Source organism: Cryptomeria japonica, chromosome 2 (genome assembly GCF_030272615.1).
Source record: "Cryptomeria japonica chromosome 2, Sugi_1.0, whole genome shotgun sequence".
Taxonomy (NCBI): domain Eukaryota; kingdom Viridiplantae; phylum Streptophyta; class Pinopsida; order Cupressales; family Cupressaceae; genus Cryptomeria; species Cryptomeria japonica.
Window position 1 is genome coordinate 673,007,125 of NC_081406.1, and position 14,521 is coordinate 673,021,645.

Genomic DNA, 14,521 nt, shown 5'->3' on the forward strand with positions numbered 1-14,521 from the left:
TAAGAGGGAATTTTGAGAAGAACAATGCAATTCAACAATTGCATATCAAGGGGAAGATTTCTTTCACAAAAACCAAATTTTTGGGGGAAGAACATCACATGCCAAAAATGCAACTAATAACGAAAAATAAAGAAAACAAGAAAATAATAAAATGAAGGGAAGAAAGGAAAGAGAACATACCTTTCTTAAAAATGCAAAATGCTTCTCCAATAATGCAACAATTCTTGAAATGAAGAAGCAAAACCGGTGAAAAGGAGCAATCCGGAATGTCAAACCCTTATCATGTTTTTTGTAAAAATGCCCCAAATATAGCAGCAATCTTAAACTTGGAGGACCAAAATGCCAATGAGAGTGTGCATCCAAGTTTATTAGAGCAAAACGCCTAAGGTAGAAGAAGAAGCAATGATGCCAAAGGTTGAAAACGTGGCCAAAGGGAATCACGTGGCCACCATTATAAACTCCAACGACATCATTAAATGGTGCGAAAATCCTCTCACCCTCCACGCCTAAGTAGGAAAGGGCAAAACGATTTAGGAGTGTGCAAATTTATGGAGTAAAAAACGCCCAAAATGTGGGTTAAAAGAACCACGTTTTGCTGATTTGGCACCAAAAACCAGCAACAATAAACTCTAAATGGCGAAAAATGTGTTTGTGAAAGCATGAGAATAGGATAGAACCCTAAACGCCTTGCATCTCCAGCAAATCTCCCCAAAAAAATCGCTTTGACATCTTCAACAAATCCATTTTCCATGCAAATCGGGTTTTAGATGACACATGACAAGTTCGAATTGCCCAAAATGAAGCAAATCCGGTTTTAGAGAGAAAATAACAAGTTTTATTTTCACTTTTTCCACTTACATGCCAAAATCGGGTTTTTTAAGACAAATGGCAAGTTTAAAAATTCACTTTTTCACTTACCAAGCCAAAATCGGGTTTTTTAGAGCAAACTGCAAGTTTAAAAATTATCAAAAATGCATTTGCAAGCCAAAATCGAGTTTTTTAAGACAAACTGCAAGTTTAAAAATACTTGTAAAAGGGAAATAAAATCCCTACAACAAGTTAGAAACACTTGCACATATGTAATGGGGATTTAAAATCCCTATTACATGTAAAAACCATTAAAGTAAGGGTTTTTTGACCAAACTGCAAGTTTACTTGCAGTTGAGCCAAAAAATCCCTATTTTAACTAAAAATGACCAAAAAACAATAAAAAGATAAAAACATCAAAGGGGAAACTTAAAATAATTTACAAGTGACATATTTAAAATAAAAGTGCACATGTAATTGGTCAAAAATTCCCCTACAAAGACCAAAACAATGAATATCATTAAAACTTGCAGTTTGAAGAAAATTCTCCACCTACAGTCTGGGTTTTAAAACCCAAAATTGAAGGAAAGGCATAGCAAACGAACCCAGAATTGGACGAAATTTGAAATGTAGTTCGAGAATGGACTGAGGATTAAGCCAGTCCAAGGATTAGTCAAAATTTTGCCTCGGGAAGCGTGCCATAGAGTAAAAATTTTCATTTTTTCATAAAAATTTCACCATAGTGGTCCTTCATTTTTGGAAACAAAAATGAGGACAACACTTAGGTACATGCATTTCATAGTAGTTTGGGTATGAGACACTTGGGTGTTTGTGCCACATTGGGATAGTGTGTGTAGAAGAATTTCCACCTTTTATGGTGTGATCTTGTTGTTACACTCCACATTCAGTGGGTGATCCACCTCATGTGAAATATTATATTGTTTCTCCTACCTACCCACACCTATTTCCTATCTACCCTTATTTCTTATTGAGCCACATGTCATGTTTGTGTGCTCACATATCCATATAGCCTTGCCTATATAAGCAGGCTCATATTCATTGTATGAAACATCGATTGAATCCAGTTGATCATTTTCATATTGATGAGAATACAATTTGTTCTTGTCATTCTTTTGTCTCTATTTTAATACTTTTCATTGTGCCCTTGATCTTGGCAAAATCTCACAGTCCTATTAGATTTAGCATTTGGAAGCGCTATTCCACATTTTGCTTCCTTTGAAAAGGCTCCCTTCCCGTTTCACAGCTTGAACAAGTGTTTGAACTTATAAGCTTTTGTGTAGTAGTATGCTGCAGTCAGATTTACAAGAAAGTGATAGAGAAGCTTGGAAGCCATTTTTGAGGCTCAAGCATTAACCCTATCACAATGTCATCACATAGAGAAACTGTAGATATCCCATATTTGAAGGCAATTTTTGCTTCAATTAAGAGAGATGTCAATGCCTTTTCTGATTTGCTCTGATATGCAAGTTCAATGATTTTTCACCCCATTATCAAGCTCATAAGAGTAGATATCCAAAAGACAGGCTTTATAAACAAGAATTTATTTGTCCATGTTGCTCTAAGATTGCTTTTCATCACAAAATTTAGTGATGCATTGAAAGATATAAGGTGTTGGAAAGTGTTTCTTGACTTGGCAGAATAATTTGTTAACCCATCCATTTCAGTTCTATCGTATCAAACCTTACCCCATGTATGTAATAAACGATGTTCTAACCAATATTGTTAATATTTCCAAAATACTTTTCCATCTTGTTGCAAGAGCATCCTCATGCTCAAAATGCTCAAATTTGGTTTTTTGTCTTATTTTGTGTTGTTTTATGTAAATAAGGTCATTTTGGACCATTAGAGATCATATGGGATCATTTTGTGAAGTTTTAGGCCAATAGGGTAAAAGATGTAAAAGTTATTCAAATATTGTCAAAGTTGTAATGACAATTTTTCAAAGTTGTAATGCAACCTTTTAATATGTTGTTAAAGGGTAGTTGTAGGTTGGTTGGGGATGAGAAACTAATTGTTATGGCATAAATATGTCTTGTAACCACAACCCCAGGGGTTGATGAACTTTGGAATGACGATGGGAGTCAATTTGGAGCAATTTTCCTTGTGTTTTCCTGCAATATTGCTGCTATTTCATTTGGTACGGTTTGTACAGTCAATTTAATGACCTGAGACCTATTGGACTTAAAAGCCATGTGATCTCTACTTTCCATTGCCCTTGGTCTCATCAAATTTCATCCAGTATTTTGAAAGATATTGCATTTTTTGTATAGACAGGTTGAAAGATTGTATTTTTCTGTGTTAACAGTTTGCAAAAATGAATGGTATAGAATTGTACGGACTAATATTGGTCTGAAACAAATGGGAAAGGATGGATACATGAGTCTACTTTCATATGCTTTTGGTTTGATCAAATTTCATTAATTTTTTCATTAGTTATGCCATTTTTGGTGAGAGCAGGTCTGGGATGAAGCTAGGGTTTCCAACAAGACAAAAAAATCCATAACTTCCTTTTCCACCGTTGGATCTTGATAAAAATTGAGGGAAAGGTTTGTATATATGTTATCTTCAATCTCACCAAAGCAATTGGCTTAATTATTTGTTTTGTGAAAGTTATTAATGATTGTTATTTTCAGATTACAGTATGGCAGTTTGAACATCTAGTTCAATGAAGGTTTGATGTTATAATGTTTTGTTTTCGTTCTGATCATTGGAAGCATTGAATGCACATGAAATCCACCCAAAGGAGAATGTGAAGGGTTGTCCAAGTCATTGTTTGAGTGTTTGAAATAATTTGTGCTTGTATGGCCTTGGCCCATTGAAAGTTGTCTTCCTAGAATGAACAAAACAAGAAGTGTCATACCAATGAATAGTTGCATTGTAGAATGTCACCAAAAAGGAGTTCTTTATAATCATTTGTGCCTCACAACAAATGTATCCATGTCATTTGAGATTTACAAAGCCAATATGTTCAAGGATTCCAAGTTAGGCCAATGGTAGTGGTCTAGGGAAGAGCACCTAGTTTGCACCAATGCTGGAGTTGGTGAGAAACTCTAAAGTTGTGTATTTGACATATTAGAATTTCTTCCTCTGCATCACATCCCAAACAATTCCAAGCAGAAAGTGACATTGGTTCAAGGATATAACAATAAAATTGCCTGAGATTTCCCAGAAAAATGGTAGATATAATAACGGAAACATGGAAATAAAGAGACTTGCAATAGGAGGAAGGAAAATAGTGTCATACTAAACAGAGCCTTTTTAACAAAATACAGATCCTATTCAATATCACATTTCCTCTCATTTATGTTGATCATAATCTTGGAATCCAAGCCTCAAGGTTCAAAGTTCAAACTGTTTCAAAGCAAGCAAAAATGCACAGATTGTTTTGATATCAAAAAATTAGTCCACTAAAATTAGTAGAATCCACTAGGATTTATCTGTGTGAATCTTATAATACCACTAGGAGTTGTTTTATGTTCATTTAATATTCTCTATTTATGTTACTCGGGTGCATATTAATATCAAATTACCACACTTGCAAAAAGTAAAAGACCTGAAGTAGGAAATTTTTATTAAACGGAATCTTATGTGGTACATGCTTTGGGAAAGTAAATCTTTGGGCAAAGATCTGAGGCAATGTTTTGGACAAGACTGTTACTGTATGTTCTTGATTTGACCCCAAGTTGACATCTATACCTTCTTAAGGAAGCTTTCTCCTTTTGCCTTGAAAAATAATTGAATGATATTGAATGAATTAATTAAGAATATACAAAGTATATAAAGGAATTACAAGATGGTGTTTTATAAAGAACGAACTATTAAACTAAAGAATCATTCGAAGCTAAAAAGCTTAAAACGCTAAATAAAGTTAAAAAGCTAAAATCTAAAAAGCAAATTATGCGTTCTTATAAAAGAAGCAATAATTGCACTTAAAAGACTAAATGAACTAAATGACCATTAATAGAACAACTAAAAAGGTAACTAATTAAAAAAATGAATTATTCTAATACCCTCCCTTAATGGCCATTATATCAACTAAGTACCCGACAGAAGACACTGCAAGGCTTTTGATCACAAACGCAAGGACACTTTGCTACTGCGAAGACCCTCCCAAGATCTGAAAAGTGTTAATGACCAAGAATAGCTGATTTCATTCAACTAATGTAACCCTCACACGCGAATAACTGAGCCTAAAACCATAATTTTGAGGAAAAACCGGCAAACCCTCCAAAGAGAAACAAACACGATTTTAGCAAAAACCGCAAAAACTTTTGCAAAAGAGTACTGAGCACAGTTTGCTCCAGCAACTCCAAAACAGACAACAAGATACCACGACTGCAGATGTTCGCCCCGGCAACTCCAGGTGCAACCCAAAATTGACAGCAACAAAGCACGATTTTTGAGGAGAAAATCGTCAAACCCTAAAAACTTCGCGAATCACAAAATCCCATGTGAACTTCACAAATTACTTCGAAAAACCCAAAGTGGATTCGACCCTGGTCGAACCCGGGCGGACCCAGTAGAATTCGGGCAGTTGAGTGGCCCGTAAAGTCAAAAAATAACGCAAATTTAATTTTTTTTTCAATTCCGCCTTGTGAAAAGTGAAAGTTATAACCTAAAATTGACTTCTAAAACATTTTATTGACTCATTTCACCTCATTTGTGTTGCAAACAAAAGTTTTATGAGAGCAGGTTGAAGAAAGGGTGAACAAAATTTGGCTTCCAAGATCAAAGAGGAGTTGAAGATTGATTTTTAAAGCTTCAAAAAGTGTTGCAGCATCATTTCCATACATTTTCAAGCTTCCATTGGCTGCAAGAGGTAGGTTTTTAAACATTTTTTTCCAACTATTTTTGTTTCACAAATGGTCAAACATGAAACTTGAATTTTTTTTCATTATTTAGTTTTTGTTTTTTAATATGTTTATATTATTTCTTGCCATAGGAACTAGAATGACATCTACATCTTCCTCCATTGGCAATGAACAAATAATTGCAAAACAAAGAAATGATTCAAATTCTCCCTTATGGAAATATGTGGACATTATAAAACAACTTCCGGGAGGTGGGGGATTCCGTTGGAAATGCCATGGATGTGATATTGAACGTAATAGTTCATATTATCGGGTGGTAGGCCATTTGTGTGGAATAAAAGGAAGAGGCATCAAAAAATGCCCTGGAAAAAATGGTAAACCTATACCAAATGAGACAATGATGAAATATATTAGGGAGCATGAGGCAGTAGAAGAGAGGGAAGCCCGTAGATTGAACCAAACCGCATCAAAGAAAAAAAAGGGAATGCAAGGCCCTTCTAATCCCAGTATTGTAGTAGAAGACCACCCCTTCTTTGCCACAAATGAACCTCAAAGTGAACCACCCTTGACACGTAAAAGAACAAAGGGGCCTTTAGAAACCGCATTCCAAAATGAGAGTAAAGACAATGCTAACCAAGATATAGTAAGGTGCATTTATGCAAATGGGTTGTCATTCATTGTTGTTCGCTCCTCATATTGGAAGCAAATGATAAAAAGTGTTAATGAGGTTCCAAGAGGGTATAAGGGCCCCGGTTATGAGAAGGTATGTGGAACATTATTGGAGAAAGAGGTGAAGAGGGTTGAAGATGCATTGAAACCCATTAGGGATTCATGGGTTGGGATAGGTGTAACAATTGTTTCAGATGGGTGGAAAGATGCTAAAAACCGTCCCTTGATCAATGTCATAGCGGTGTCCCCTAAAGGGGCAATGTTTTTGAGAGCTGTGGATTGTGAGGCCCAAATAAAAGATGGCCAATTTATTGCAGAAATTCTCATCTCTGCCATTCAGTCTGTGGGACCCCGCAATGTTGTCCAAGTCATAACGGACAATGCAAAAAATTGTAGAGCTGCTGGTTTGTTGGTTGAGCAATGCTATGATCACATCTTTTGGACACCTTGTGCGGTACATTCACTCAATCTTATGCTCCAAAGGATTGGGCAAAAAATAAAATGGATCAGAGATGTGTATGCAGAGGTTGAGGACATCCAGATGTTCATCACAAACCACCACATGTCTCAAGGGATTTTTAGAACCTATTCGAATTTGGAGCTATTGAAGGTAAGTGAAATAGTAATTTAATTTTACATTTTCTGATTTTTTTTAATTTTCAATGTTCATAATATCATTGTGTAAGCTATATTGTGTATTCTTCTTTAAAGTTTGGCTTTATTTTTTAATCATTTGGCATTAATTTGTGTTATAGGTTGCTGAGACCCGTTTTGCATCAAACACAATTGTCTTAAGACGACTTGTGAAAGTTAGAGTGGCACTATGCAATATGGTGATCAACACCAATTGGACTGTATGGAAGCAAAGTAGCACTAAGAGGGCAGAAAAAATTAGGGATAGAATATTGAATGAGAAATGGTGAGATCTTGTTACATATCTCCTAAGTATCACTGAGCCCATCATGAGCATGATTCGCTATACAGACATGGATAGGCCTTGCGTAGGTGAGATTTATGATGGCATTGACTCAATGCTTGAAAAAATAAAGGTCACTATAAATGAAAAAGAGAATGATCCTCAGGAGAAATTCTTCAAAGAACTGGAAGTAATTATTGTAGAGAGGTGGAATAAGATGACCACTCCTTTGCACCTTCTTGCCTATGCCTTGACACCTAAGTACTATAGCAATCAGTTTCTTGATAAACCAGGAAGGATTCCACCATGGAGAGATCTAGAAGTATATGATGGGTACAAGGCAACATTTCTTAGACTATATCCCAATGATGATTTGCGAGATGTTGTTACAAATGAGTTCATAGAATTCGCAAATGGGAATGGTCTAAGTGTTGATGCACTTCGTCATAGATCCAAGAAGGATGCTCATAGCTGGTGGTACTTCCATGGCACATGCTTCCAAAACCTACAACCCCTCGCTATAAAAGTTTTATCACAAGTTTGTTTAATTAATTAAAATTTTAAATTTACAAGTTTTAGTGTATTTATAGTTTACTTTGTCTTCATAGGTTGCTAGTAATTTTATTTTTATTAATGTATAACTTTAATTGTTTACTTTGTCTTCATAGGTTGCTAGTTCATCTGCTTCAGAAAGAAATTGGAGCACATACTCTTTCATCCACTCAGTAAAGCGCAATAGACTGCTATCAAAAAGAGCGGAGAATTTAGTATATGTGCATTCCAACCTACATCTTCTTTCACACAAACAACATGACTACACACAAGGGGAAACAAAGATGTGGGATATAGAGCCAAAGCATACTGATTTGGATGCTCTTGCTTCTCAGCTTCTTGCATTGACACTTGATGACTCGGAAATTGAGCCAACTTATAGTGCAAGTGCAAGTGGCATTGGCTCATCTAATGTCAATGTCAATGAGGAGGAGGAGGAGGATGAATTAGATGATCCATTTGATGATTAAACTTTAAGTTTATATTGTTGAAAGTTGAAACAATGATACTTGAATATTTTGTCATTTTGTTATTAAACTTGATGTATATGATGCTATTATCAATTATGGTATGATCATGATGCTATGATTACAAGTTTATGTTTGTTTTGTTGTTTATATGATGCTATGTGACATGCAAATTTTAATCCATGCTTATAGGCTTCACAAATATCAAAATATATATATATATAAAAAAAAAATTTAAATGTTTTTGTACTAACGAACCCAAACCAACCCAAACCCCTTTTCAAAATTTTGCCGTACTGGCGTACCGGGTTCTTCGAACTCGAACCGGTGCCCGAACCCGAACCGGTAACTTAGGATTAAAAGAATGAATTATTCTAATATGTTTGTCATGTGAGACATGTTTTCTAGCAATATTATAGTCAATCTCTTTGAAGTTTTCAAAAAAGAAATTCAGCATCAGATTTTTCTTTCAGCAATTCCACATTTAGGTTCTTGTATTTTCCCAATTTCCACTACAATCCTATTTCCAAATTTTGGAATTTATGAAAGACTTTGTGATATCTAATTTCTCTTTCCAGTTCAACCTTAATTTCAGATCTCGGTTTGTATAAATTAATTCAGATGTTCATGTTTCATTCTCACTTCAGATTACAACTTTCAAAATAGGGCTCATTGTAGATATTTCAAAATTTCCTTATCGTTCAAGAGTTTCAGTTTGTTTTCCTATTTACAGTTCAGACTTAGATTTTTGAATTTCCTGCTCCAAATTTGGGGTTCCTATCCTCAATTTAGAGAAGCTTTAGCAGCTGCACATGGCTCATAGCCAAATGGTATGCTCTGATTGATGATATGTAATATGCCAGATTGAGTATTTTATATTATTTGATTTATATATAATGATCAACACAAAAATAAAATCACTGATTATACAGCTCTATTGGGATTGACTGTATGTCTTTGAGTAACTAGATTTTGAAATAAATCTGCCACAAAGTCACTGAAAATCTCTTTGACACTTTGGAATATCATGAGACAAGTGTTAGGTCCACCATTAAATCTTTGACTTATTTAAACCCTTAAATATTTAATGAACTGCAGACTTAATTATGGTGCCCACACAATTGGTAATGCTAAGGAGAATATGAAAAGTTGCACTTGAATACATATATCCCTTGAAACCTTTCTGATATTTTATAATTTTCTGGAATATATCTCACATTTTTATTTGCAGCAAAATATATATCTTGATAGATAAGGATTCAGCAGACTTAACCCCAACTTGACATTGTACGGCAGCTACTAACCTCAATATGCTGCGATCACCTTTATATCATGTATTTATTGGTAACAATAAAAATAAACTGTCTTTCTTTCAAATTTTATCAAAGCCGTCCAAGGCTGCAATTACTCTTCATTTGGAATAGTAAGTTATTATAGCTACTATTAAAATATCAATGGTAGAGAAATATTATAAAATATGCCAATAACAAAATGCTATGTTAGTATTTGTCAGAGTTTGTGCCCTAGATAGCCGCAGTGTAAATTAATTAAATGCCTTCAACAGTTCAGCAGATTGGAATGGATACAGCAGTCATAAAATATGAAGCACCTGGGGTAAAAAGTTAACAAAATGTATATTTAATTGGTTTCAGCTCCTCTTTGACAAAGTATCCTTCTATAGTGTACGATAGAAATTTACAAAACAGCAGCAAGGATAAATAAGAATCCGATTTAGTTACCAAAGTTGTAATTCATATTTCTAAAGTTAAGGCACCTTCTACTATATTAATCAGATCTACACAATGGCGATCTCCATGTGAAATCACTCCAAGTAATTGTTAGTTTTCATCCTCCAATTCCAAATCTAGAGGGTTTTCATGCTCAAGTTAAGTGGACTAAAATCCAATGCTCCAACAAGGAGTAAAAATCAGAAAATAGGATGGTTTATCAATATTTTCCCCTTCTTACTCAGCCTCTATTAAATAGAATTGCCCTCCAAAAGTTAAGACTCTGCATATTTCTTTCATTACCCTTGATTGATATTTGAAAGGAATAAAACTTGATTATAAGAGAGACCTTATTTTATATTTTAACTTTCCTTGAGGCCATCCTCATTAGAATTTTAATCCTATTTCCTTAGTGCAAAATTCCCAAGACCCATGGGAAATGTATGATGGGCATTTTGGGTTTCAACTTGGTTAATTTCAAAAAAAGGAATATTATATGATAGAACAAATCAAGGCTATTGGAACAAAATTACCAATCAACTGATAGCATAAACAAACACTAGATAGTAATCCATATTGATATAACAAAAACTTCAACAAAAGAAGCAAAAGTTAACTAAATGCAGACAACAAGCAAAACTCTACAAACCTGCTTTATGCAACGGAGTACAACCATAAGAATCTTGAGCACATGGATCTGCAGCAGCAGCAAGGAGAACTTTTACAACTTCTTCATGACCTGCATATGCTGCACGGTGCAGACTAGTTGCCTGACCTGATCTTAATTTCTTATTCACAAATGCTCCATTCTGTCATAGAAGTAGAAAACCAGAAATTCATCCTCTTTAAACTCTCAGGTTCACAAATATATCAACCTTTTCATTTGCTCATATTAGATTTTCTGTATAAAACCACCTTATGATGAACTTACACAAGACTCTCAGTGAAGTTCACACATAAAATTAAACAGATATGGTAAAATAAATTAGCATATGATACCCAGTTCAAATTGACTAACACAAAATAAGATGTTCACACTGCAGTTCTAAATTGTCGATCCTAAGTGAATACATTCATCAACCATGATGGAAAATGTATTGCAGCATTCCATGTCAAAAACAGAAGAACAAGGTTGTATAGTATTCTTATTTGTAGAGAATATGATTCTTGACAGTTATGTTACATGATGAAGGTAAAAAGCATTTGTAGGAGCAATGAAATACCTCCCACTATACTCACCCTAAGCTATCAAAATGATGAAACTAATACAGAAGAGAGTAATAATTAATCAGGTTTTAGAGTGACTCTACAGTCTACACTTCTCTAAGAAGATAGAAGTGTTTTACATTTTTTTCTAAGGGATAAGAAACACGCAAACTAGAGTATACACCTATAACAGGGCCTCTTAAGTTTGTCCTAATCATAAAAGTCAATACTGAGTATTTCGATCTTCAACCCTTTATTACATATAGGGCACTTATTTTTAGCATTCTTTGCTGTAAAATTTCAAGTTCTTTAATTTCACATACAAAATAAACATGGTTTTTTCTATCTTTGTCACTTATAAATTCCACCAGATCTGTCATACATTCTATGTAGTCATGCAAAAAAAAATCACAGAGTTCAATGTTCAACCCTTTAACTCTATGTAGGGCATTTATTATTCAACATTCTTTGCTGTAAAATTTCAGTTCTCTAATGTCATGCACAAAAAATAAACTTTTTTCCTACCATTTTCACTTGCAGCATTCCATGTCAAACACAGAAAAACTAGATTGTGTAACATTCTCAATGGTGGAGAATATGATATTTGACAGTAAGCAACATGATGAAGGTCAAAAACATTTGTAGCAGTGATGAATACTCCCCATTATAGTTACCCTAAGCTATCAGAATGAAGAAACTAATACAGAAGAGAAAGTAATGATTAATCAACACTTTTTTGAGAAGATAAGACTTGTTTTATGATTTTCCTAAAGGGATAACAAACACACAAACAAGAATATAAACCTATATCAATGCCTCTTAAGTTTGTCCCAATCATAAAAGCAAAGACCAAGTATTATACGGGTCAACCCTCTAATCTATATAGGGAGCTTGTTGTGATATTTTCACACATCGTCCCATTGCAAATGGGGACCCCCCTTTGTTGCTTTCTAGTATAGTGTTTTTGCTTAGTTTTGTTTAGCTTGGCAAGTAGTCGTAATCTTTGCCTTTGCTTATGAGAAGGGTTTAGTCTTGTCAATTCCAGGAAAGGTGTGTTGATCCGTCCTTGAAGTGGCTTAAGTGTGCAACATCCTTAGGGTGTGCGAAGGCCAGGAATTCAAAATTCAATCCCGGGATTCATGAATAGCATCAAGACTGAGAATTGAAGGTGGAGATTCACAATGTAGGGGTCGAGTTGTCAATGAAGTCAAATGTTGTCATAGTTGTCAAAAATGCAAGAATCGTTGAACTGTAAGAATTGAAGAAGAGGTACTTTGATTATTTTCAGGGTGGAATTGTGAGGTTCCCTTGCAATTTCACCTAATATTGCATTCAAAATTTGCATGACTATGGTCAAATCCCACCCTCTTCTTAATGCACAATCATGGTGGATTTCTGACCTACTCACTTATACATCACCATTGCAAACTTCTGATTTGGCAATCAATGCATGACATTGGTGGAGTTCCAACTTTTTTCTAGCTCTCCAATGCATGTGCATAGTGAATTCCCAACCTTGGTCTCGTTGTGCAACCTTAGAAGAAATGCACCCTTTGTCTTTCAATGCATATACAAGCCTCAAATCCGAACAATCGATTTATGCATGCACAATGATAAATCCCGACCTTATCTTGCAATGTAACGCACGAAAAGCATGGAATCCTGCCCTTGGTGTTAAAGCACATACATAGAGGATTTCCACCCTTTGATGTTCATTGCATGTACATGGTGAAATTCTGCCCTTGCTCTATCAATGCATAAGCACTCTAAATCTTCGCCCTTGTCAAGGCATAGGATGTGTGAAAATCTGCCCTTTGAGCAATACATGGACACTGTGAAAACCCACACTAGTCTTTAATACATGATGTATGGCTAAGTCCGCCCTTTGATCAATGCACAGGGTATTGCTAATCCTGCCCTAGGTTTTTAATGCATAACAATCACTTAATCCCGCCTAACTAAAGAGGAGATTGAGCAAGTCGGTACTCTTGGAGGGGAACATGAAATTCACAAATTCAAATCATTTGTACAAGTCGGTATCCCCTTAATTTAAATGCAAATGATGGTAACTCGGCCAGGATAAGGTTCCAATTTGAAAGGCATAAATCCTATAAAGGATAGAATGAATTCCTTATTTGGATTCAAATCAAATGTGAACATAAAATTAAAGAGCAGAGTGAATTTCAAAAAGGCAGAGTTAGAGTTGAATTCATGAGCAGATTAAAATAAGAAATAAGGTGAAGGCAGATTCCTACAACATTTTTCAGAATTGCAGACCTGAGACAACTTTTATTTGCAGCCATTAGAGGCGAATTTCATCAGCATTCTGCAAGGGTTTTGAATGATAAGGGTTTGTGAAAAGTTTTATGGTATTTTTTATTCATTTCATATGTGTTTGATTCGGTATTTGTTTGACTTGCAGGATTGACATAAGAAAAGAAAGAAGGCAAGTCAGAACTGAGAGATAAGGTGGATCGGGTCATTTATATGCATCTACATACCTGATTGAGAGGGACTCAACACCTAAGACAGAGTTAGAATTGGATTAGAAGATGATGGAGAGAAATGAGGAGCTCAAAAGGTTAAGGACATTCAAGACAAAGATTTCTTGACAAGGTTGCAAGCACGCTCCAAGCAAGGTTGTGCAACAGGCTAGCTTAGATGCACTCAAGGTGGATGAGGAGATGGAACCTAATATTTGTCTGAGTCTTGAACAAACCATCCACCTTGAAGCATGCACAAACATGGAGTTGTGCAAATGTACACCTAGAATCCGCTCACCCATGCATTTTGTGCACCAAGCCCCTAAATCCTGCCCTTGCACAAAGTTGTGCATGCAACAGGGAGAATGCGCTCTAGTTTGTGTAAGTGTGCCCCTTCAAAACCGACCTCATGATGCAAATCATCATTCTAAAAATTGTCTAAGTGTTGCCTTAAGGGGGCCTCTACTTCAATTTTCTGCAAGACTCCCTTCAGAGTGCACCCAAGGTCAAATTTGTGCAAGAACACTATCAAAATGCGCTCACAAATTTGTGCAAAGGACAACATCAAGATTCAAGTGTTCAAGAAGGTCACACATTCAGGGCTTGTACTACAACATAGTTGAAGGAATCAAGATTCAAGGATGAAAGATCAACACCTTCAAAGATGCCGGTGAAGAAGTGAAAGATCCCTGATGGATCCCCTTGCTGATCTGCTGTAGTTTTTTAATTAATAAACTATATTTTCCTATGTTTCCTTTGATGGTTTTAGAGAATAGACAGAAGTTGCAGAAGGTTTGTTTATTTTTGTGTTTTTGATAGTTTTTCAACAAGTAATAATTGAAGAACAAGTACATGAAAAGAG

The 14,521-nt window shown here is 35.3% G+C and overlaps 1 protein-coding gene across 6 annotated transcripts in view; it reads right to left on the reverse strand.

Moving 5' to 3' along the window:
• Positions 1-14,521, reverse strand: part of LOC131060616 (uncharacterized) — a 91,213-nt gene that overhangs the window by 62,485 nt on the left and 14,207 nt on the right. For all 6 annotated transcript variants that reach the window (XR_009110399.2, XR_009110400.2, XR_009110401.2 and 3 more), the window contains one exon: positions 10,620-10,779. Coding sequence is in view for 3 of the 6 variants with exons in the window: in XM_057993927.2 (XP_057849910.1) it covers positions 10,620-10,779 (160 nt within the window). In the remaining 3 variants the exon portion in view is untranslated. The remainder of the gene's footprint in view (positions 1-10,619; positions 10,780-14,521) is intronic.